This window comes from Diceros bicornis, chromosome 22 (genome assembly GCF_020826845.1).
Source record: "Diceros bicornis minor isolate mBicDic1 chromosome 22, mDicBic1.mat.cur, whole genome shotgun sequence".
In the NCBI taxonomy this organism is placed as follows: Eukaryota; Metazoa; Chordata; class Mammalia; order Perissodactyla; family Rhinocerotidae; genus Diceros; species Diceros bicornis.
In genome coordinates, this window is record NC_080761.1 from 53,599,628 (window position 1) to 53,625,058 (window position 25,431).

The window sequence follows — 25,431 nt, forward strand, 5'->3', positions numbered from 1 at the left end:
TCAGTCAATCAGTCTCTCTATATCTCTCTGTATGTTTTAAGAGTCAAGTAAGTTTAGGTTTTTAAGAATGAACTCTTTCTACCTCACATACTGCCTGGGGAGTGTGTGTATACATTTGAGGAAAAATGCCAATCTTTAATCCTGCAAAATTCCAGACTTTTCCTGCTTGGTTTCCAGGCAGATCCATCAGCCGGGTCATCTTTGTTGTGCTAGGGCCAGTTTTCTGCCCTCCCTGCTAACACTGTACTTGTGGTGACATGGTAGCTAACAGAGAAAGGGTAGACCTATCTCATTGACTGTTGTCTGTGTGTTGAAAAGAGACAAATACAATATCACCCATTTGGGTCATAGATATCTAATTCTGATTTCTTGTCTCCCTTAAACACTTGTTTAGTTTTGTTATTTTTTAAGCATGTCTACGCTCTGTAGAACTTCACAGCTTGCTGGTTTGCTGTTTGCTAGGCTGTGTGTGTGTGTGTGTGTGTATGTGTATGATCAGTTGCTCTTCATTTTCTTTTGGTGTTTTTCTTGTTTATAAACTTTTTATTCAAAAGATAGCCAGATCATCTCTGACAGAGATTCGGAAGCAGACACAAGGATCTGGAATATGAATGTGAAGACTATGTAAAGTGGAGTGCTTTTGTGTGTACTTCCTTTCTCCTTTTAGTATTGTTCTATTTTGGCTCAGATCCTTTGTCCTATAGACTCCTACCATAGTCCCTTGCCCTGACTTAAAGTTGGGGTGGAGAGAGGACAGTTATTTCTAGGAATATCTCTAATTCCGGGAATCGTAGTGGTCATGAGAATTGTGCAATAGTCTGAAAACACTTCTGGGCCGGCCCAGTGGCGTAGTAGTTAAGTTTATGTGCTCCGCTTTGGCAGCCCAGGATTTGCAGGTTCGGATCCTGGGCATGGACCTACCCACCACTTATCAAGCCATGCTGTGGCAGGCATCCCATATATAAAGTAGAGGGATGGGCGAAGATGTTAGTCCAGGGCAATCTTCTTCAGCAAAAAGAGGAGGATTGGCAACGGATGTTAGCACAGGGCTAATCTTCCTCACCAAAAAAAACCCTGAAAACACTTCAGAACTCTCTGCCTCTCATTTTTATCCCAGATTCTTACTGGATTAGGTCTGTTCTTTATTGTAACATGTTAAACAATTACACCACTGGATTCGGACAACCAGACCTGTTCCTCCAAACCTACGGTAGAGAACGGCAGTGGAATTATTCTTTGTGGGAGCGGAGAGTCTGGTGATGGCCCTCAGAGTCTGTTCTGCTAATCCAAGAAATTTATGTCCAAGTGCCACAGTGTCTAAATGGACAAATGTAAGTCCATGTTGCTGCTAAAAACCAAAGCTTCATATGGAACCGTGAACTTACATGGACAGAATGAGAATAAGAAAGAGTGTATGTTGTTGTTTTCTGATCCTTTCTCCTTTGTTCCTGATCTGCAGGAAACCAGTCTCTCTAATGAGCTTTCGTGGTTATATTTATTTGATCTGTCTTTCCCTTCTTTAACCTATTTAACCTTTTCCACCTTCTGCTTTTTTTCCTTCTGAAAAAAATACAATAGGTGAATAAAGATTTTTAAAAACTTACTGAAACTAACAACAGTAAAAGATGGCAACACACAAAAAAAGAAGTAACCATTGGAATAGCTCCAGAATTCATTTCTGTTTTGTACATTCTACTAGTATTGTCTTAGCAGTTTAGCTTTTCCATTCTATACAAAGTGGGATTAATACTTACCTTGCAGAGTTGTTTACCATGCTACAGGTATACTGCCTGTGTTAACCTAATTTGGTACAAGTGCTAAACAATTTAAACTACATATGACATTGCTTCTCCACCTTTTCCAGTCATGGTACATAGAAAAGATGAAATGATAGTATTTGTAGATCACGATGTAGTAAACTGAAGATGCTCCTTTGGCCAGAAGTTATTGTTCCAGAAGCTCAAGTTGTCCCAGGTCCCATCCACCCCACTGCCTGAGGGAATCAAAGTATAATTTACCCATTAAATTATATTCACTCCGGGAATGGTAGAGGTCATGGGAATTGGCCATGGGAATGTAGACGGGGTTACCCCTGTAACCCATCTACAACCTACTGGTTGGAAATTTGAATAGAATGTTGTATATGAATTGCATCAGGAATCTTTGTTAGAGGGGGAAAAAACCCTGCAATTCTGCTTTGCTCTATATTGGCTTTGTTATTAGGCAGGCTCTCACCATTTGGCTTTCCTTATTCTCACAGTTGTGAGTCCAATCGAGAATAAAAATCAGGGGCCGGCCTGGTGGCGCAGGTGGTTAAGTGCGCGCGCTCTGCTGCGGCGGACTGGGGTTCACCGGTTCGGATCCCGGGCGTGCATCAACACACTGCTTGGCAAGCCATGCTGCGGCGGCATCCCATATAAAGTGGAGGAAGATGGGCACAGATGTTAGCCCAGGGCCAGTCTTCCTCAGCAAAAAAAGAGGAGGATTGGCAGATGTTAGCGCAGGGCTGATCTCCTCACCAAAAAAAGAATAAAAATTAATTGCCTTTCTGCTATTAGTTTAGAACCATCGTAGTTCCCACCAGGGTTCTGACTGGCCCAGCTTGGGCCGGTCCCAAACCCATCACCATGACAAGATGGATGGAATCCTTTGGCCAGCACTTGGTGGTATGTCTACTGCTGTGGGTAGGTAGGTTGTTTGTAGGAAGGTGTGGCATGATGGTAGGGGAAGGAGATTAACCCCACCTGAACCAGTGGAATGGATTCCCCATACAAAAAAAGATTCTGCTCTCCAGAGGAAGAGAGGAAGTGAAAACATGCTGGGTTAACTGTTATCACAGTCTCCTACAGTACCTAACGCTTCTGAAAGCGTCATGGACTTCAGTTTAGGAGTACATGGTATTAGAAGTGAGTGCTTGGGCCGGCCCGGTGGCGCAAGCGGTTAAGTGCGCGCGCTCCGCTGCGGCGGCCTAGGGTTCGCCGGTTCGGATCCCGAGCGCGCACCGATGTGCTGCTTGTCAAGCCATGCTGAGGCGGCATCCCATATGAAGTGGAGGAAGATAGGCATGGATGTTAGCCCAGGGCCAGTCTTCCTCAGCAAAAAAAAAGAGGAGGATTGGCAGATGTTAGCACAGGGCTGATCTCCTCGCAGAAAAAAAAAAAGTGAGTTCTTGTTTTGATAGAAATGGATGGTTCACCATTTTTTAAAATTGTATTTCCCAATATAATATTTTAATAATAAACATAAGGTGTAAGAAAATCAACTTGGTAAAACTACTCATGGGAAAAATTTCCTAATTCAGTTAATATGATTCATCTAGACCTGTGTTGTCCAATGTGGTAGCCACTAACTACATGTAGCTATTTAAACTTTAATTAATTAAAATAAAATAATATTAAAAATTCAGTTCCTCAGTTGCACAAGCTACCTTTCAAGGTACTCAACGGCCACATGTGGCTAGTGGTTACCATATTGGATAACACAGATTATACATTTCCATCATCACAGAGGATGTAAGTATACAGTGCTGATCCAGACCATTAAAGCTATTTTTTTCTCTTTATACCATACTTTGTCTTTATCCTGCTTATCTTTCTAACAGATTTTGAATATGTTTTCTTCTGAAGCAAGCTTTTTGGAATTTTCTACCCACATTTTTCTTTTGCTTCTAGGATGCTATGTCAGTCCCTTTCCCATTATTGACAGTGATAAGTTTCTTTGGAATCTTTTTAATGTAATTACTGAAGAAATCCAGAAAGATCTTGGTGGGAGAGGGGCAGGGAGTTATTCTTAACCTAATAGAAAGGTGGGGGTGAGTGTGTGATAAATGGATTTTAACTAGATGGGAAAGTTTTCTTTGAAAGTGCCTTTGTCATAATCTTGTATAATCACATAACAGAAACTCTTTACCCTTTTTAGGAAAAGGTTTCATCAAATCCAACATCTAATTGCCTGGTTCCCTCCCTTTATTTTTTCCTTGGGGCCAGGAGCAAAAGGCTCTTTTGCAACAACACAATCTGTAACCTCGCACCAATGAGAAAAGGTAGAGAAATTTTATTTTTCCTCCCATTTTTCTCCTTATGTACACGCACATAGCTTTTAGGGAAAAAATGCCTGGGAATAATTTGGAACATTTTTGGAACCTATTGTGCTTTTCTTGATTATTTTATCTAACAGAAACTTTTTTTCCCTGTGATTGATTAAGGTGTCTGGTTTTTATCTGTGGATGAAAATTGCTTGTTTATATCTCCCACATGACTTATAAGCTCTGGGAGATCAGGGTTGGCATCTAACTTGCTCACAGTTGTACATCTAGCATCTTACTCAGTGCCTCTGGCACATCGTAGGTGCTCAGTACATTTTTTTTTTTCTTTTAGGAAGATTGGCCCTGAGCTAACATCTGTTGCCAATCTTCATCTTTTTTTTTCCCTTTTTTCTCCCCAAAGCCCCCAGTACATAGTTGTATATCCTAGTTGTAGGTCCGTCTAATTCTATGTGGGATGCTGCCTCAGCATGGCTTGATGAGCGGTGAGTAGGTCCATGCCCAGGATCCAGACTGGTGAACTCTGGGCCCCCGAAGCAGAATGCATGAACTTAGCCACTGCATCACGGGGCCGGCCCTGTCAGTAAATATTTTTGAATAAAGATTTCTGTTATTCAGAGACTAGTTCTTACATGTCGAGGCTATTGCTTTTCCTCTGTTCTTGTGCTTAACTCTGTCTTCCTTCCCTTAGAAGTATGGAAAAGAAATACATTTGTATGTAATACTTGTTTTTCAGATCTTCTAAGCAGCCACTGTAAGAATTGAATGTGTGGAGTAGCATCATTTTTACCCTCTTCCACAAAAAGGTTGTCTTGAAGCTAAATATTTTTTGCTTTTGCTTTTTCCTGTTGCACTTAATTTGTAATTTTAAAAATATGTTATGTGAAAAGCTTCCAGACCTCCACTTTTTGCAGATTGGAACATGTAGCCAGTTGAGACAGTGCCTTCTGCAGCATTCATTCTATGCCCTCAACATGACCTTTATGCTGGACTCATAGATTTCCTCTGCTTTGTCTCACAGTTAGGAGCTTGTTCCTGGCCTAGCCAGTTGAGTACTGAAAACAAAATTTTATGATACTCTATTTCTATTCCTCTAAGGTCTCAAATATTACTATTTCTATTCCTCTAAGGTCTCAAATATTATAGTCTTAAACTTTAAAGCAGAATACTTTTGAATTCTGTGAATATGAGTATTTGTAGCTGACCCTTTTTTCCTGTTTCCAGGACTATCCTGCTAAGTGTAATCTCATTGCTTAATGAGCCCAACACCTTCTCCCCAGCCAATGTGGATGCTTCAGTTATGTTCAGGAAATGGAGGGACAGTAAAGGAAAGGACAAAGAATATGCTGAAATCATTAGGTAAGGTGCTTTGTTTTGTCTTCTGTTTAATTACTACAAGTCTTCATATAGAACCAAATGTCCACTCCATTTCTCTCAATTAGATTTATTGTTTGGAAGATTTCTGCCTGAGCCTAATGAGTTTGCCTTTTGAGGCAGCGTACACTAGAAGATAATGCTGCAGCAGATCCGATTTCCTGGGAACCAGAACTTCCTGGTTCTGAACTAGTCAAGTTTGCAAGCTCTCCCTCCGATCATTTTAGGGACACTGTTTTAAACTTTCAGTGTGTCCATTGAGTGTAGCAAACATCCAAGGTATTCCAGACATTCCAGGTATTTTTGTTTCAAAATTTTTATTAATGAAGCCCCATAGTTTATTGGCCTTTTTGACCATAGCATCAAGTATCTTCTGGGCAGCATCATTATCAGCAATGCTAGTATGTGGTTTAACAGAGCCCTGGACGCCTCTTCTTGGTGAGAGATTTGGAATCTACTCCTAGTTCTGCCACCCCTCATGTGACCTGTTATCACTTAACTTTCTGAGGCTTTAGTTTTTTCATCTATGTAAAAGGGAAAAAGGGAGAAGTTATTAGGCTCTCGATCACATCCTGAGTTGGACATAAGGCTTTCATAACAGTGCCCAAGAATTGGTACTTCAATTGCAATAAATTCAATTCCCTTTAATACTATTACATTTTTGTACCCTTAAAATGAGCCCCAAGGACAGTTCCAGTGCATTCTGTGCATAGGAGTTTAATAAGCACTAGAATTTATACAATTTTTAGTCGTTCTCTATGCATCTAGTTGGCATGATACCATGTGATATAAAAAAACAAAAACGCAGAGAAATGCATGTCATCTGACAGCTGAATAATAAAGATCAGTAGCTCTGAAAGTTTTCTGCCCACTGGAATCATCTTTAGACCCCATCCCTAATCCGTAGTCATTTAATGAGATTACAAAGATAGAATCTGGGCATCCATATTTTGTTTTACCAGCACCTAGGTGACTGGTATACCAAAGATTGAAGATAATTAGTGTAAATAGTAAGGACCTGTAGAAATTTAGAGGAGCAGGAGTGGACTGAGGATTGAAAGATGGGAATGCTTCGTAAAACAGTCAGGATTGGAGCCTGATGTTCAAAGAAAGGATTTATTAAGTGAAGAATGCGTGAATATTCCCATAGTACTTGTATTCTTTATATTTCTTAACTTAAGGGTTTCTTTATCTCATTCTTTAGTTCTTTCAACATTTATTATGCACCAGCTTTGTGTCAGATATTCTGCTAGGTCATTAAGGCACAGTCTTTCTCCTTATGGAGCTCACACTTTACTTAGCAAGCATTTGTAAACAAACAAGCAACCATGTAATATGATAATTGCAACTATAGAAGCATAAACAAGAGAGAGTGGAAGGAATATAGAGTGCCATGGAGTTCCTAGGAGAGAGAATGCCTCATAACCAAGACTTTCTCAGGTAAAGAGGGGAAGGAAAAAGCCTCTTTAGGGAGAAACATATTTGCTAAAACACAGGTCTATAACAGCATGGCGTATGAAGGGAATTGTAAGTAGCTTGAATGTAAATTCTGATTTGGGAACTAATGGGAAATTAAGAGATGCATCAGGTCTTAAAAGACACTTAAGTCATGATAAGGCGTTTGGTTCTTAATCTTAAGAGGTGATGGGGTGTGACTTAAAGATTTTAAGATGGGAAGAGATAATCATATTTGAGTTCTGAAAGAATACAATTGACCAGGGGACCAACATGGAGGCTGAGATGAAAACTAAACTTGAGGCCGTGGCAATGGGAATGAGAACACAGATTTGCAAATATTTAGGATTTCGGAGGCAGATTTATGACTTTAGGAACTGATACTGTTTTAGTGAGAAGAGGTGGAAAATGACAAAGGCAGACTTGCTGAGTTAGGGTTCCTATGGAACATCAGGATGGAGACATCCAGAAGGCTTAGATAGGACCGTAGAGCTCAGAAAAAAGGTATGAGCTGGCGCTGGGTGATTTGAGTGAGACCCGTCAGCATAAAGGGAATGGTGGCAAAAACACAGGAGCGGGTCGGATGGCCAGGGGGAGTGCTGAGAGAGCGAGAGGTTCAAGCCTGGAAGCCTCGTGGCGTCGGGATGTGGGCCATGGCAAGGGGAGCAAGGCATTGAGAGCTACTGAGGGAGGTGCAGTTCAGAGGAGGCCGAGGAAGATAGGGAGAGTGGCGGTTTGATGTTTTAAGTTCAGGTTTCTCCAGTCCCTTGATGGCTCAAATTTTCCTACTTGTCAAAGGACACTTTACCCTTCCATCCATTCATACAGTTAGTATTGGTTTGTACAGCTGCATGTGCCAGGCTGTGTTCTAGGCACTGGAGAAAAGAAGTGACTAAGAAAGACAACGTCTCTGCTCTAATGAAGTTCACATTCTTGGACGGGGGCCAGACAACAGACAAATGCACAAATGAGGAAGATCATAAAGAGAAAACATACTATATTGGTAAGAAGGATAATGGGAAGGAGTGATGAAACGGCTGCTTTAAATTGGGTTGTCAGACAGGCCTCCTCTAAGGTGATAAATACCAGATATGAGTGACGAGAAGCAGCCAACCATGTGTGTGTAGATGAGGAGAAGAGCAACTGATTCACACAGAAAAATCAAGTAGGTGTGTTGCAGGTACTAAAAAAAGACCAAGGTGGCCTGGATGTTTTTGAAATTTGAGAAAGTAATGGGTGGTGAGAATGAAGTGTTAGGCAGGTTGATCATGCAGGACTTGGGAGTCCAACATAAGACATTTGGATTTTACTGTAAGTACAAATAGGAGGATTATTGAATTCAGAAGAGTTTTTGAAGCTGCATTATGAGTTCAGTGTGAGACGACTACGTTAAAAAAAAAATCTGAAGTGATTTCTAGCAAACCAGCATTTGAGATCTGCTGCTCTAAACTCCCTACGAAAGGTCATTATTAAGTGTCCTTCCAAATGGTACCTGATGGGCTGAGAGCCTTGGGTGTAGTAAAGGGTGTCTGTCAAATGCTTTCGGGCAGGTACTGAAATTCAGAAACCCAAGTTGTAAGGAATCTGGATTATTTAGAAAGGCCAATTATAAATCTATCTTTAAGACAGAGACTTACATAAACTATCCTCCCTTCAGGAAACAGGTTTCAGCCACTAAAGCTGAAGCAGAAAAGGATGGAGTAAAGGTCCCCACGACCCTGGCGGAATACTGCATCAAAACTAAAGTGCCTTCCAATGACAACAGCTCAGATTTGCTTTATGACGACTTGTACGACGACGACATCGATGATGAAGATGAGGAGGAGGAAGATGCCGACTGTTACGATGATGATGATTCTGGGAACGAGGAGTCGTGACGCGCTCCTTCAGTGCCCCTGTACTGCCCTGCCGTCTCAGGCCAAAGGGAGGGGAGCAAGTGGGGACCTAGCAGTGGCCCCTCAGCAAAAACCTATCACAGGGGGTAGGGAAACACGTGCGGCTCCTGCTGACTCCCCTTATGGATCTCAGTTTGCTCCTTTTTATGGACCTCTTAATGGAGAGAAAATAACCCTCCAGAGAATGTCTGAATTCTTGCATTCTTTACCCTTCCATCACTGTATTGATTCTTTTTTTTTCTTTAAACCCAAACTCCTGCCTCACTTCGTCTCTACAAAGTGTTCACAGCAAAACACGTTTGGTCTGTTTTAGATTCCTGAAGAATTAAATAGTCTTTCATCAAGACAGTTAATGTGTTTAAAGCTGGGAGCCCAATGGAAGTTCACAAGTGCTGCATATGCTGGTTAGCAAAAGAAAATGGAAAAACAAAACAAAACAAAAAAAACATAAAAACCCCACAAAACAAACTTTTTTTAAAAAAAAAGCAAATTTGCCAAGGTTTAGCTGCTCCTTTACATTAGTGTGCGTGCATTCGTTCAGCCCCATGGTGGTGAATTTTGTTTCTCTCCCTTCTTAAGGCTGGGGCACAGCGGGCATCAGGGACTTTGTGCTAAGCCTGATGAAATGTGTTCCTAAGGGCACAGAGCCCCTTCAGCCTCCAGGAAGTCATCCTAACACGGAGGCCTCAGCTACTCTGAGGAGAGAAATCAGATTTTGTTTTTTGAAATCGATTGGGATCTAAAGCCTGAAATAAATATTCATACTTTACATAGAACTGAGCACTTGATTGCTATTTATTTTAAAGGCAGAGTTACTCTCCCCCCACCCAGGGAGTGGGGAGAGACGGGATTAGTGTGTGTGTGTGGAGTCTTAGTGATGGGAACCAAGAGTTAAAAGTCCCTCTGCCAATTCTGGTTGATGCTGCTGGGGAAAAAGTCAAAACTACTGGTGACCACTGTTGGGCGAGAAAACATCTGTTTTATATATTTAACATGGCCTTTCCCTCAAAGATACACTCTCACCATGAGGACTCTTTTAAGTAGCCAGTTTTAATTACTCAGTATTAATACTAGGTGCATGTGTTAAGATTTTGGTTTTCATTGAGCTGCTTATACCGACAGTGATAACTGTGGATACATGTGAGACGTGAGTGACCGGTTCCCGCTTTCCCCACCGGATGCCACCAGGACTTTCCTTTCCTGTCACTGTACTCTGGCGTGCACGCAGAAGTTGTGCATGGAGCTTGCCCTGGCTGCTTCGACAATGGGCAGAGCCGAGGGGGCGGCTGCAGGCAGTGTCTGCGCAACGCTAGAGCCTCCTGCCATGCAGTTGCTGCTGCTCTGACTTGCCCATCTCAGTCCTGTTACTTCAGTCAGTACTGAGATCCATCAGCCTTCACCCACCAGGGACTTCAGAACTTGGAGCTGATGTTTGTTTCTTATGGGAGCGGGCTGGTTCATAGGAGGGCAGTGTTCTTTCACTGGGGAAAATCGTTGTAATGTAAAAATCACAAATTTCGGAAGGAAAATACAGGAAAGACTGACTACAGTCCTACTTCAGATCCCTGCACACTAATGTCAGCTCACTCCTTTTCTTCCGATTATAGCTCAGAAAGAACCAAAGCGTTGATGAGGGACGGGTAGGATGGATCCTAGGACAGAGTAGGTGATGCTTACTTCCTTAGCTCCTCCTTCCTTTCTGATCTCAGGGTTTTCATTCGCTCTTCAAACTCTACAAACATTTGCTCACTCCCAGCAGCTCTCTCTGGCCTCTAAAGTTAGGTCTAGTACTAACTGGGAACGTTTCACATGCTAAGGTTCATATGGGACAGTGTCGAGCCTGGTCCTAGAAACTCTGTCCGATCCCCACGGGGTCAGGGCTACTTGCACCCGAGTCTAGTGATTCCAGTCAGATTCAGAGACTAGAGCAGCTCTTTGTGACAAAACACCACAAACTTGCTCAGAAGGAAGTCGGAACTAGCTTTTGACTCCCCACGCTTAAGTGATGCTTCCAGATAACCTGCAAATATTCTGGAGCCCCAAGTCTCTCATAATGCTTTGATTACTCCCTATCTATCATATCATCTCACTCTCTCTCTCGCACACACACACACGTTTACAGCCAGTAGCTTGGTCTTGGTTTCTTTCCCCTACTGCGAAAACATTTCTCTCCCAGGGCAGGCCGGGCACCTGGGCTTTGTGGGAGGTGCTATGCTGCTCGGCCCTGTTGGCCTCTGTTGCACGTTGACTCAGGGAGCCAGAGAGCCAGGTGGAGGTTGTACCTCTCAGCCCTTTGGGGTGTACTGTTGAGGGCTGGGTTTGCTTCTGATAAGAGTACAATCAGTTCCAGAAAAGACTGGGGTGTGTGGATTTGCGAGCAGGTGGACATGCTGATTGATAGCTCGGACTGAACGTGTAAAACCCAGATGCCGGTTCCAGAGCTGTCCTGAGAAAACACCCTTGTAGCAAAGGAAACTTGAGCATCTAACTTTGTTCTTTGGGGAGTGGAGATCTCAGGCTCAGGCCAGGACCGTGGGAGTACAGTTGTGCTGATTATGATTAGTTGGTGTAACGTGAACTTAAAATCCTGCATTTTTAGATTCCTTTTGATTCCAGTGGCTGCCTCTCTGGATGCTCTTCAGGTCTGTGTATTTTGAGGCTGGGTGGAGAAAGTATAATATCATGATTCCGTTGTTGCTTCTCAAAGTCTTCCCCCCTTTTTGTTATTTCGTATCATTCCAGAGTTCTTTTCTATTAGCCAGACTTTTTTGTAGTCCCTTCTTTCCTCTTCCCTGGTAATTATTTGCTTCTTTATTTGCTGGTTTCCTTTTGTTTGGGACATATAGTAGGAGATTGAAGCGAAAATGTGTAGTTCTCCACTGAAAATTAACTCTCCACTCCTCCCATCCTGATAAAAAAGGTTTACATTATTATTTACAAAAAGATTCAGATGCAATTTTCAACTATTCTGAAACCAGCAGGAAACACCTGACTTTAATAGTTTTCTTAGCTGAAATTGTAGATGTTTTTCTTCAGTTTAATTTATGAGAAAAGATTATCTGATGCATTTTGTGTTGAACTCCCCTTTTAGTGGTTTATTTTGTCTTTTTCTGCCCATCTGTCTACTAATAAAATGTGAAATAAAATATACCTGTACTGCTCCTTCCCCATCGGATGACCCTCTCTTTTTTCTTGTGTTAAAGAAAACTAAAAGGTGATTTTAGTATTTCCACTGTTCCCTTGCACATTTTGCCCAGGACTCAGCTGAAAAATTAAAACAAAAACCAAACCTTGCAGACCTGCCTTGTATGATATTCTGCTCAACTCAGCTCCTTGCAGAACCAACATCCCCAGTCCTTGGGGATTGAGTAACCTTTTAAGAAAGGTTATTCAAGACACAGCCATTTGTTAACCTTAATTCTGAAATAGAGCACAATCTGCCAGTACAAGTAGGTTGGTGAGGGGATGGAGGGGTTCTCCACTGCCCTCCTTAGGCAAGAATTGTTTTCATTGTCACTTATCTTCCTGCTGCTAACAGCAGGGGTCAGGCAAGAGGTCACATAGTTTGTAAGTCCCATTAGTTTCAGTTGTGGACACCTAGCTTTTTCCTAACCAGGATCCCAAGCTGTGGGTTAACAGCAGCACGTGTCCCATCTGATGAAATGACCACTGATTTTAGAGGCCAAAAGCAGAGAAAGTCGAGACTGACTCCCCCCAGGTTCTGGCACACTGGCTTGACCAATACTTGATGTGAAGCAACACTTATTTTGTTTGCTTATGTACCCTCGTCTGAAGGGTTGTTTAGGACAGAAATGAGAGGCTAAAATGCCTTAGGCAACACCTCTAGGCCCTGAACTGCCTGCCACGTTGGAGCACAGTTGTGCTACAGACAAGTGGGGAGCTCTGCCTCCTACGACACGCAGGAATAGTTTATGGCCCCAGCTCCTCCCTGACTCGTGCCCTGGAAGCAGGAGGAAGGAGCTGGACTAGAATCCTGGCTCCAGGTGAATGGTTGCTTGGGACTTTCCAGAGCAGATATTTAGCCCAGGACTCACTCACCTACTTCATGCCACCTGACTTACTAGTCACCTGTTCCCCTGACTGTAGGTCAAGATTGTGTTTGGTTGATAAGAACAAAGGATAGAGAGGTTTAGCTGTTCAAACATATTTTACTTTGCTCCAGATTTTAAACTCAGTTGACGTCTGGAAAAGAAATGACCCTGCCCTAGTACTCCTGTTGACAGGGCCCTGTAAGAGACTGCCTTATCCTCTAAGCCTGTTAGGATTTGCAAGAAAAAAAAAGTTAACTTAAACACTGCCTGTGCCTTGCCTGCCCGGGTCGCTGTCTTCTCAGACGTACCATTTACCTTCTCACTCCCTGGATGCCAGCGGTTTGGGGCCAAGGCAAGAGAAGGGCCCTGCAAAGCAGCAGACCAGCTTAAGCCCTCGCTCCCTGCTGTCAGAAGACGCACCACGTGAGCTTGACTTCAGTCCTGTGAAGTCCAGGCTGGCTGGAAGCATACTGAAGACGGCCGGCCACTGACGATCCCCTAGTCACACCACACAGAGACCGTGCATGCTCTCAGAACTTTATTAGGTGGAGTTTGGGCAAAAGAGAAACCCCTGAAACAGTCACCCACTTGTTCAGGACAACTGGGACAGAGGAGCCTCTGCTTAGAGACGTGCTCTCATTGAGGTGGAAAGCTTTGATTTTTTTAAAAGGGGAGCTGACTGGCTGAACATCTGAGTGCAAGTTCAGATTATTTTAAAAATGGTCAGCCAGGGGAAGGCAAGTCTCTGGGGACAAGACCAGACCAGAAGCAGAAACCCCTGCTCTATATGAAGACAAATGGGTGCCACTTTCACGTCAGGCAGGGGGTATCTCTGCTTATTCCCAGATAGAGATTTGGCAGGAGGGGAAACATGACAAATGACAAAGGACCAGTTTCTCAAAAAGAGGGAGATAAAAGTAATTACACAGGGAAGAAAACTCAACAGTTTACAAGGGAGCGAGATAAGTCGTGATTCTTCATTGGTACGTGACCCCACACCCAAACTGCCTAAACCAGCCCTTCCAGACACTGCCCCTCATAGCCCGCTGGCCGGGGGCCGTGGAGAAGGCCTGAAGGCAGAAGGGGAGCAGGGGCTTGTTTTGCTACAGCGAGAAGGAGCTTGAGTGGGGAGAGCAGATCTGGCTAAGAGTAGCAGCTGCACCCCCTCCCCAAGACTTGGATCACATTTACAAATACATACATAAATACATTACATACAATAGCGAATCTGAGAGGCAGGCTCCCCACAGAGGCTTGGCTGACACAGTTACACGTCTCAGGAATTCTCGGAAAGGGCACCGGGCTCCCAGAAATGGGATCGTGTGTCCTCTCCTGCCTGGGGTAAGCCCTGCACCAGCCCACCCCCTCGTCAGGGTTCAGTTTGTCCAGTATGGAGAGTTGCCGTACGCAGGTTTGGAGGCTTGAGACTTGGGCTGCAGGGAGCTGGGCTGGCTGCGCTGACTCGAGCCACTCTGAGGAAGAGGAGGAGAAGAGAAGGCTGTCAAGGCTGGAGCAGAACCCCCGGCCCAGGGCAGGGAGGCTGCCTCCATCACTGGCCTCACCTGGGCATCCTGCGGAAGGTGGTGGTGTAACAGCTGTGAGTGAGGCTGCTGGTGGGCGGGCAGGATGTGCAAGAATGGTGGGGGCGCATAACCAGGGGCTGCTCCAGGGGCCAGGGGCCCTGTGGAGCCCAAGGCTGAGGGCAAGCTGAATGGTGGAGGGGTCCCTGCATGAAATCCCTGCTTGTCAAAAGTCTGTAGGGCAAAGAGATGACAGTGAGGGCCAGCGTGGGTGGCACCTCCCACCAACCTTCCCACCCACCTTGGTCCTCCCTCACCTGAGTCTTGTTGTAGACAGAACCAGTCACATCAGGCAGGCCAGTGGCGCTCGAAGACACGGACACTCCTAGGAGGAAAAGCAGTTGTTCCCCCAGCAGTTGGTTCCAGCTCCAGCCTCCCCCGCCACCGGGGGCACTCTGGGGCAGCCGTGCCTGAGGGGTAGTCAGGGTGGGAGACAACTATTCTGGCCCTCAGTCCTGGAAAGAAGGGGCAGACGCTACCTTTGCCAGGCCCTGAACCTGTAGACTTGTTTTGGGCCTGCGATGATCCACCATAGCCACCCTTGGTGTAGTCTCCTGCTGCTGTCCCCTGGGTCAGGTCATCATAACCTAGCATGGTGGTACAAGAGGCATGTGTGAGCAAGGCGACCCTGTCCTCGCACGTCTCTCCACGCTGGGAGCACCCTCACCTGGGCTGTAGCTGTGCTGGCCATAAGCACTGGCCTGCTGGAAAGGGGTGGTGGGGGTGCTGAGGTTCACACCATGCTGCTTGGCTGAGGCCGGAGGGACCTGGCGGGGCAAGGAGAAGAGGCATCAGTGGAGGAAGGGGGCAGGGGCAGCAGGTCAGGCACCCCCTGGCTTAGCCTCGGGCAGCAGGTGGCACAACCACAAGGGCCCTGTGTTCACTAGTGCAACACATGCTGGATCTAAAAACAGACGGGAAGGAACCACCCCTCCCCCCCCACCCAAAAAACATTCCTGAAGGCTGGGTGAGACTCTGCGTGGGGTCATGTCTCTCCCTCCCTGCTTCAGCTCCCCGGAGCTGGAACAGCACCCCCTACAAATACTCACAAACATGGTGGGCCCATACTGGAAGGCACTGGGCATGCCTGTGTAGTAGGGGAGACCAGGGTAGCTGTAGCCAGGTGGCAGCGCAGGGTTCAGGAAGGGCTGCTGGGCTGTGTGGTGGGCCTGGGACTGGCTCTGCTGGGGCTGAGCCAGTGTGGTGGAGGGTGCAGGGGATGCAGAGTCACCTCGGCCAAACTTTGTGACATCACCTAGGAGAAGAAAGCACTGATTCCAGTCACTGCTCCTTATCTAACCAGGTAAGAAACCAGATTGGCTCCTGCAAACGGGAATGGTTCGGTTCCCAATACAACAAGGAAAAGCTAACAGGCCTCTCTCAGCCCTTCTGCTTCTGTTTCCAGACTCATGGGATCAGCTACAGGCCCGTGACCCCCACTCCTCACCCCCTGAACAGACTAACCTGAATATGGGTTATTAGCTAGGCTCCCATCTCGGCTGGCAATGGCTGTGGGCGTAGCAAAGGGAATTCCATAGTAATCCTAGGAGAGACCAGGGAGGCTCAATCAGCAGAATGGCCTTGCCCCACTCCCAGGACAGCCGACCCAGCAGGCACAGGCGCTCCCGGGAAGGCGAGATTGCCAGGACATCGCGTGCACGCCTCCAGAGAGCAGCACTCACAGAGAAGTCAAAGTACATGGTGCCCAATGGAGCTGTGCAATGTGGCAGCTGCATGGCACGCAGACACGCTGACAAATCCCTCAGCCTTCTCCAGGCAGAGCCATTGGAGGCCCAATCTCACATCCATTTTACACCACAGATGGAGGCTGGTCAATGCCACAGGCCAAACCAACTGTACTGGATCTTCCTGTATAAGAGATTCTAAAGAGCAGCTAGAAAGTTGCCTGGATAGTAGAAACCTGAAAAGGAGCCAGCAGGAGAGGAGATGCCTAAAGGGTTTAACAGGGATCAGGGCAGCAATGCCATGTAGGAAGAGGTGCGAGCAGGCCCCCAGGTAAGGCCCTGAACTGGCCTCTCACCACCTCCTCTGTCCTGGCAACACTGACACCGCACAGGAGCCAGGGCAAGTGTGGCCGCCAAGAGGGCAGAATGCAGTGGAGTTCTGTGGAGAAAGCAGGCCTGCCCCAACCCTGCCTCACCACCCAGGGCTTCACCAGTCCTACACACACTGCACCCTGGCCTCCTGCTCTCTTCATGGCCAACAGTGTCTGGTCACAGACAGGAGCCCCCCGACACCCTCCTTTGGCCTCATCTCCAGGTAACCTCCAGGAAACCCAGAGCATCTCAGCCCAGAACCCCAGGAGGAGGCAGGACTAGGAAAGCCCTAAGCTGGTAAGGACACACTTGAGGACAGGCCTAGAGAAAGCCCAGGTGGGGGAGCTCTGTCACAGAAGAGAAGAAAATCCAAAGGCAGGAACTAGGCACAAAAGTACCAGAGGCTAACACATGACTAAAGGGGAAAATGAAAACAATGGGTATCAGGAGGCAGGCCCAGAGGCGATTTCTTCCAAGGCACAAAAGGACAGAAAGAATACAAGGCAGGATGACTCCCAGGACTGGGATCCCACTGCGCCACTGCTGGGGGCCTGACCAGGACCCACACGCAGACTCCCTCAGGACCACCTCTGCGCTCCATCTCCGATGCCTGGGGCTCCTGGACCAGATGGTTGCGGGGTTCCCTCATGAGCGTCAGGCGGATCAGGGCCACTTCCAGTTCCCCCACAAAGCCAAGGCTCAGGCCTCTCCAGACACCCTAAGTTCTGTGGACCACCCTAGAAATCCGTCATCATGTCTTCAACATCCTTTCCGGGGCCCCTCTGGGGGACATGGGCAGCGGCTGGAGAGTCCAGCAGGCCACTGGGCGGCAGTGTGATGGGCTCCTGGTCTGCACACAGGGGAAGGGTCACCCAGCTACCAGCCTCTGCCTCTGGAAATACATCAGCAGACAGAGAAGAGTTCTCCTGAGAGACAAGAGCTTCAGCCACTGGGCCTGGGAGGGGGAGTGACACCTGTAGCTCCCTGAGCTCCTTGTGGCCAGGCAGAGGAGGGGGCAACACCCATGGGGAGGAGTCTAAGGAAGGACACCCCACTGGGGAGGAAACCTCTTCCCTGGGGAAAAGGAAAGACCACATCCAGTGGGGGGACGCCAGTGTCCAAGCAGGTTTTTACTCCCCAACAATGACAGATGCCCTGGGCTGCTGAAAATTACTGGGAGTCTGGGAAATGTCAGACCAAGAAGGGAATGGCGACGGAGGAGCCCGCAGGCTGTCGGGGCAGGCAGTGGCCTCCTTCCGCATCCCTCCCCCCTGCAGGCCTGTTCACAAGGCCATCCCAGGGAAGGCCCGGTGCCTCCTCCTGGTCACAAGGGTCAGAATAGAGAGGCAGCCCCAGCCTCAGAGTAGGATGCAGCAACCAGGGAGATCCCGGGGCCAGCATTCTTGCAAACAGAGATGGCAGGCCAGACCCAGATGGGCCCTTACCCACGGTTAGCTCCAGCTGCTCATGAGGACAGAGAGCAATGCTGCCATCACAAGCATCACCAATGGCCATTTCAGAGGCCAAAGACACCAACTGGCACTTCGAAGGAGAAGACTATAAAAACTCTAGGGGCAGCAAGCCACCCCACATCTTGTGTCATATGGTTTTTCTTTTAAAAGGGGGGCAGGGGTTAGGGAGAGAAGGACCCACATTTAGTAGGTCCACTGTCTACCAGGGCCCCAGGTCCCAATTGTCTTCAAGCTCCCCAGGGATGAGCACAGGACACTCACATGCCCAGGCCACAGTCACACCAGGCACCACCACCAAATGGAAGCATCTTGCTCAGCCACGGTGCCGAGGGAGGCCCTGAGGGCCAGGCAGAGTGGCGTTCAAGGCCAAGGGAGGAGGGACATGTGAAAGAGCCTGAATCCCCCTGCCACAGCCCACTCACCACTGGCAGCCGGGACTGCAGTATCTGGAGCTCATCATAGCCATAGATCTGCACGAGAACCAAAAAGGGCGTTAGGGACCACATGCCACATACCATCCCCCGAAGTCCAGGTGGGGCCCAAAACCCGCATTAGCTGCTGTGGGAAGAGGCCCTGCCTGGATGGAGTTTTGGTGGCGAGAAATACAGGGATCCAGAGCAGCAGAGACGGCTCAGGGAAGGAGCAGCAGCAACCCAAGGCCCCCTCACTAGATGCCAGCCTGAGGCCAGGGCAGCCAGCGGCCAGGGGCTCAGCGTGCACTCACCGGGTAGGCGGGAAGCAGTCCTCCGGGGCCCACGAGGTACTGGTTGTGCAGCAGGGGCGGTACCGCCTGGGGCAGGTTGGGGGGCGCCTTGCCTGTAAAGGCAAAAAGCAAACGGAGTGAAGGGGCCACGACCGAGGGAGACTCCTCAGCTTGTGTGGGGCGGGGGCTGAGTGCCCTGTCACTATGCTGCCCCAGACGCCTCACAGCCAAGAGGGGAGGGAGCAGCTGAGACACAGAGGCCCCCCAGGAAGTGGGAGAGGCAGAGAGCACGTGCCACCACATTCAGGCTGTTTCCACATCAGAGGCTTCCGGGCCACACCACCGCCCCCCACCCACTCCTGAAGGTCACACTGCACTGAATCTGCCTCCTAGAACAGAAGGCAGGCCAGCAGAGCCAGCAGCGGGACGGGCTGTGTCGAAAGGGCTTCGAGCAGTTTCTACCAAACCACAGTTTGCTTGGCCACAGACTGCCCAGGTCTGGCTGATGGGCAAAGCAGTCACACAAAGTGGCCAGAAGGAGCCCGTAATAGCTGCTCCCTGGCCAGCTCCATGTTACCCTGTCATCTCGGCTCCAGGGGTGAGCAAGGACAGACAAGACTTGAGGAGCTGGAAGCACAAAGGCTGCCAGAAACCCTGCCCAGGGGCAACCCCCGCAGGAGATCGATTTCACGCATCCCCACGTCAGCTGATATCTTCCGAGGCTCGGGCCACCCATGCCCTGCAGCACCTCTGGGCATCCTCCCTGGGAAGCCGAGCGTGAACCTGCAGGGCCCGGGGGCGGGCAGGAAAGGTCTCTGGAGCACACACCTGAGGTAACCAAGGGCGTGGCCCGAGTACTGCTGCTGGGGGCGCTCACAGTGGTGCCCCCCAGGCACAGGCTGTTCACTGTATTCATGGTGCTCGGCAGGCTGAGCCCTGAGGACGTGGCACTCGAGGCGGAGGTTGCTGCCGCTGAGAAGGTGGCTGAGGACTGGAGGGAAGGGGTGCTCTCTACGCTGGCATGCTGGCAAAACAAAAAAAGCCAGGACACATGGATCTGGGGGGAAAGCACAAGAGCGCAAGAGAACCTGGCCTGGCATTTCAGCCTGCAGTCTCAAGACTCCGACTTGGGGGCTCTGCGGCCCCTCACACTGCGGTTATATGTAAGGCTATCGGGACACACCTCATAAGCTGAGTACCAAGACTAAAAATGGAGCTTTATGACCAAAGCCCTCCCAAAAATCCTTAAAGTTGCTCATGCTTTGGTATCTGAAACAAGGCACAGAAACCCCAAGTAAACCTTAGATCATAAATGAACATAGACTATCTGCATATGGTCTCACAGAAAAGCAGGCCAACTCAGGAGAGGTGACCACAGGGCCACAGGCAGCCCTTCTTAGCTACTGTGATATGGAAGTTGCACGTGGCCAAGAGAGGCCTTTGCTCCAGAACCTGTGACACTTTGCAGGCCACCAGGGCCTGCACAGAAGGGCATGGCGTGCCTCTATGCCTGCTCGACAGGATTCACCTAGGAAGCAAGGGGAAACCCCACAGAAAGCTCTGAGGAACCTGAGTTCCTGCCAGAATCCTGCCCAGCTGCTCAACTCCAGCTGGTAACAAGGAACCAGGAAGGCCTTCAAAGACTGGGGCGCGGGGCGGGGGGAGGAGACACACCTGGCTGGGCAAAGGCTCTGTAAGACTGAGACCAGCCTCCAAACCAGAACACGTGCAGAATAAAGCAGCCTGGAAACTCCTGGAGGAGAAGTCGAAGAACAGGAAGCCCCAGGAGAGGGGGCACCACCATGGGCTCTGCCTCCTGTCACAAAGACAGCTCTATGCAGGTCCCAGCCCCACAGGCTGCCCTACTCATTAGGCCTTAGGGCTCTAATATCCAGAATCGGTTCAGCAAGGTGAAGACAGCTAAAATCACATCTCCTGGGGCGCCCCAGGACTCCTGTTCCTTCAACCTAGATAGAAAGAAAGAACCAGGGCGCGGGGAGCTCCAGGAGAGGGTGAAGGCTGCACTGGCCTGCCCCAGCACCCTCTCCACGGTCCTCTGCACGGAGCCAGGCTCACCACCCAAGACCACCCACCACAGAATCAAGAACAGCTCTGACCACTGCGCCAAGGTGTCACTGGTCATCGAACCTTTCAACCCTTTTAACCACTGGACAAAAAATGGACATTCCACAGTCTGGGGACTGGGGGAATCCACGGAAGAGCAGTCTGCTAGAGAACTAGCTCCCGACTTACTGAAAGGAACTCAGGAGTCATCCAGCAAGCCTCTCCCGCCTCCAGCCGACCCTGACAGGGCCACTGTCTCTCCTCTCACCTCCCGAATCTGTGACGGCGACCAAGGGCTGGCCTAGCAGGCCCCCCCACTGAGACAGCTCGCTCAGTCGATCCAGTGGGGCCAGCGGTCAGCTCCTTGAGACGGGCCCAGGAGAGCACAGCTGCCCCAAACCTTCCATGAGGATGCGCAGGGCAGGAGAGCAACCTGAGATCCTCGCATCGCCCTGATGTGGGAAACGCTATGACAGACTACACAAGACAAGACCGATGTATCTGACTGTATAAAAATCCCAGGGGAAATATCTGCAGCTCCCATCACGAAGGGCCACTGGCTAGTCTCCTCAATATAGAGTGCCTAGAAACAGACACCAGGGACCTGGCAGAACAAGGAATGAACAATAGAAGTAGCTCACTGAAAAGGAAACTTAATGGCTTTCCAATATATAAAAAAGATGTTCACCTCATTCAATTAAGACTATCCTGACAAGTCCTTTTTCTATTAACACATTGGAAAAATACAAACATTCGCTAATGCGATTCCGGGAAGCAGTGGGGAAATAGGACATCTCATTCTTTGCCAGTGGGAGGTAAATGGGTTAAAATCACTATGCAGAGCAATCTAGTAATTTGTATAAAAGGACAAATGCCTAGCAATTCCACCTCCAGGATTTACTCTCTAGACAGCACCACACACGTGAAACGACATACACAGAAGGTTATCGAAGGCAGCATTTTAGTATCCAGACTTGAAAATGGCCCTGAAGTTCCATCAGTGGAGGACTGATTAAATAATGTATGCAGTAGAGCTGGGAAAAAAGAACAAAGAACTCTATGTTTCAACACAGAAACATCTCGAAGTTAAGGGGGGGAGACGCTGAAGGACACTGTGTATGGAATACTCCCGTTTATATTACGGAAAAGACAAAGAAAAAAGGCCAAAGGCAGATGGAAAGTGACTGTGTGGATACATTTTCTATTTTACGGGTGAAAACACATTCTAGAGGATGAAGAAAACGGGAGGAGGAGGGGTAGAAGGAAGCAGGCGAGAGATGAAGAGCTCCACAGTGCTTCTCTTTGACCCCTCTCATTACTGAGTCACGACTATCTGAGCAATGGGGTGATTCTGTCACAGCGACGAACGCGGGATCCCTAGCCAAGGCAATTCTGGCTGCGGCCGTCGAGTGGTGTGATCTGGAGCCTCTTGCTAAGATACAGAGTACAGCTAACCCATGCGAGCAAGAGCACTGGGACCCAACGCAGTGCCCAGGGCATAGGAGGCCGGGACCTGGTGCTCACGACGGGGACAGCTCACAGCTCCCACTGGCCAAACAGGGGCACAGGCAGGTGGGCCAGCACTTACTCCAAGTGCAGAGGAATCCACACTGTGCTCTGCTATGAAGATGGCAGTCTATGTGTTTTATGACAAAGAATTATGCGTAAGATTTCACTTGGAAAACTAGAGTTTGAAAGTCACAGTTAGCCAGATCCTGATGGAAGGATAGAACAGACCCTTTTCCATCACCTCACTTTGCAGCAAATGACCTGATCTCTTCCTCAGGGGAAACAAATTTCCCTAATTACCTGACTCTCGCATTCGTCTGTACTCACTTCCCTCCCTGCCCGGGGACTCATCCGCCCCAACCTTGCCGGAAGCCGCCTGCCTCCCAGTATGGACAGTGTTCTTCCCAGGCAGCTTCTTTCCACCAATCCTTATGATCAAGTCTCTCCTAGCTCTTCGTTAAGTATCCTCCCACTGCCCTGCCTCCTCACCATCTCAAAACCATTCAGTCCTCTATCCACCACAGTCTAGACTGACCCCTACCGCAGAAACCATGCTCCCAAACTCACACATCGGGAAGCCACAATCCAATAACCACTACCCAGGGTTACCCTTTGGCTCATCAGGATTTCCCAGCTGCACCCCACTTGTGCGTCCATCCTTGCCTCTCCACACTCCAGACTTCCTTCTTCAATATCAACCTTCCCCAAGTCTCTGCCTTTGAGGTGGGGAAGACTCAGATGGGCCTGAGACGGCACGAGGAAGATGAACAGAACGCCTACTGTGCAACGGGGAGAGTCCCCACAACCACCAACAGACTGGAATGCTGTTACACCGACTGGGCTGAGAGAGACGTGTGCGTGTCACGCGGCAAAGGATGGGTATTCCTCATGTGAGCTCTCCCTTTGACCGAACTTCAAAGCATTCTCTCCACAATGGCCTTCACAAGATAACACGGTTATCCAGGAACAAGGCTCTCGATTAAACTTGACTTTTAGCGGAACCCAAGCTGCAGTTAGCAAGGAGCAAGTAGCCTACTTTTCTCTAAAAAGCCAGCAAATACCTCAACCAACAAGCCCAGAAAATAAAACCAACCCTGCTGGGCAGAAAGGTCTCCTATAATGAGGAGGGAGCTCAGTGAATTTTTGGGAACAAATTCACTACCTGACAGCCCTGCCCATCACACATCAGGTCTGGAGAAGCAATTCCTCCATAAAGGCATGAACTTAGGAAGCCAGATGTCCTCCGTGGTGCCTAGGAAATCAACAGCTCAAACCACGTACCTACATTGAGACAGCCAAGTGATTTGAGATTATCTCAGATATTTAAAATCCACACACTAAAGCCCCACCTGCGTGTGACTAAGCTCCAAGCTCGCTGAGCAGGGTGCAGGATGAGGGAGCCCAGAGGACACTTACTGTGTGTGACGTGCTGGAGGAGAGTGCTGGGTGCGCAGAGGAGAGGCTGCTCTGATGGCTGGAGAGGGAACTAGAAGACAAAACAGAGCACCACGTGTCCACCCCACAAGTCACTCCACAGGAGTGGGACCCATGTGTCGAGGTGGGCTAGATCTAAGCCTGCCCCATCCCCTCAAGGGAAAACTCGGCTTCACACCCATTGTTCCTTATCGCCTTGGAGCCCAGTTCAGGTGTTCTGGTGGTTAGAAATGACCTAAAGGGTCACTCGCCATGAGGATCTGGGACATCCTCGCCTGGGAAACCTCCAGAGCCAGCTTCAGTCAACTATAACCGTCTGCTCTTTACACTGTAAAAGTTAGAACAGGATTGCACTAAGAACACTGCCAGCCTTGGAGACCCTGTTAAATCTGTGTGTGAGGGAAGAAAGTTCCTACGTGCACCCCACGTGCCGGAGTCAGAGCCTGAATTCCCATCAAATCCAGAATTCAAATCAAACGCTTTTGCTCCTGGCTAAAGGGGAAGAGGCGAGCTCTACTCACAAGACACAGAGTGAGGACCAAACAGAACCCACGCTCCTACGCCCTGTTCTAGTAACTTGATCTCTGAAGCCATGACAAGTACAAGTCAGAGAGCTGCTCAAAAACCCAACATCATTCTTACTCCACGGCACAGTGACACGGGCCCAGAGCTAAAGGAGAGCGAGGCGAGGCTTGGGACCCTCCTGAGGGTCAAAGGAGAGGAGCAGTGACCCCCTGGCTCCACCCCATGCCCAGGGTCCAGTGCCGTGTGACAGCAGAGGCATTACAAGCAGGCAAGGTTTTCATGTCTGGTGCTTCTGAGACCCCACCCAGCCAGAGCCTATGCTAGAGCATTAATGCAAAGGCCAGGACATCGTGTTGGGGACAACCAGTTGAGTTTTGTTCACGGGGACAGCCTCCTATTAGGGCTCCAGGACTTCACCCCAGTGTGCCTCTCATTCTGGACCCATATTTTCCCCATACCTGCTAAGCTGAGAGAGGGGGCTGCTGGACAGGTCGCCAGGCTGGGACAAGGAGGGCAAAGTGGCAGTGTGCTGGGAGGCGGAGGGCAGAAGCGAAGTGCAGGAGGTGCTGGGCAGGGAGCCCACAGATGGGAGGGCGGAGGGAGGGTCTGTTGTCTTTGGAGCTGGAACGGATGAAGCAGCTGTAAGAAACAGATGTGTTTAGCTCCAGAACCAACCAGGAGTATCTGAAATATGCTCAACGTCTTGTGACATGTCAGGCTTGGTTGAGACAGATACAAAGCTACATTCCCCAGGGAAAATGCCCAAGCATGTCACCAGATAGTCCTTTCTCTGTCAGATATGACTATCAAAAGGACACGTGATGGTCAGATGCACAGGACTCATGCAAAGAGCAGGCAATGACATCTTTATAATCACAAACTGTCCTGTGAGGCTGACATACGTCTCCCAACTAGAGGAACCTGACCCTGAGCTGCACCCAGAAAAGGCAAGAGGCTCAGAGATGGATACATATGACTGCAAAGTGAGGCAAATTTTCCTCAAAAGGCACAGCAAGGGTCAGTGAAAATCTGGTGGGCAAGACCACCCAAGAGGTTAGGTCTTTGCTTCGATCAAATCAGGCTGACCTTGTGGAAGCTCACAGCCAATTTAGGGCAGGTGGGGGCTGAGAGCCTGGGTACACTGTGGAGAGTTACAAATGCCTAAATTCTGCAGAAAGATACACACCTGCTGCCCAACACCTACCTTCAAATGTGCAGTGAGCATTTCCTTTGCACGTGCTTGAACAGAATAAACCTCAGAGCACATAA

At 48.6% G+C, this 25,431-nt stretch overlaps 2 protein-coding genes across 8 annotated transcripts in view; one reads left to right on the forward strand and one right to left on the reverse strand.

Annotated features, from left to right (window-relative positions):
• Positions 1–11,936, forward strand: part of UBE2R2 (ubiquitin conjugating enzyme E2 R2) — a 120,717-nt gene extending 108,781 nt beyond the window's left edge. The window contains exons 4-5 of the mRNA XM_058565985.1: positions 5,267–5,401; positions 8,529–11,936. Of these exons, the coding sequence (XP_058421968.1) occupies positions 5,267–5,401; positions 8,529–8,748 (355 nt within the window). The 3' untranslated portion in view covers positions 8,749–11,936. The remainder of the gene's footprint in view (positions 1–5,266; positions 5,402–8,528) is intronic.
• Positions 11,937–13,341: 1,405 nt separating this feature from the next.
• The window catches only part of UBAP2 (ubiquitin associated protein 2), a 119,460-nt gene continuing 107,370 nt past the window's right edge, over positions 13,342–25,431 (reverse strand). For 6 of the 7 annotated variants that reach the window (XM_058565977.1, XM_058565974.1, XM_058565976.1 and 3 more), the window contains 12 exons: positions 24,621–24,801; positions 23,620–23,689; positions 19,459–19,654; positions 18,652–18,743; positions 18,350–18,397; positions 15,863–15,941; positions 15,448–15,653; positions 15,066–15,165; positions 14,878–14,985; positions 14,656–14,723; positions 14,381–14,572; positions 13,342–14,290 (listed from right to left, as the gene is read on the reverse strand). In XM_058565977.1, coding sequence (XP_058421960.1) covers positions 14,195–14,290; positions 14,381–14,572; positions 14,656–14,723; positions 14,878–14,985; positions 15,066–15,165; positions 15,448–15,653; positions 15,863–15,941; positions 18,350–18,397; positions 18,652–18,743; positions 19,459–19,654; positions 23,620–23,689; positions 24,621–24,801 — 1,436 coding nt within the window. In that variant the 3' untranslated portion in view covers positions 13,342–14,194. The remainder of the gene's footprint in view (positions 14,291–14,380; positions 14,573–14,655; positions 14,724–14,877; positions 14,986–15,065; positions 15,166–15,447; positions 15,654–15,862; positions 15,942–18,349; positions 18,398–18,651; positions 18,744–19,458; positions 19,655–23,619; positions 23,690–24,620; positions 24,802–25,431) is intronic. The other variant, XM_058565979.1, reaches the window with a different exon arrangement.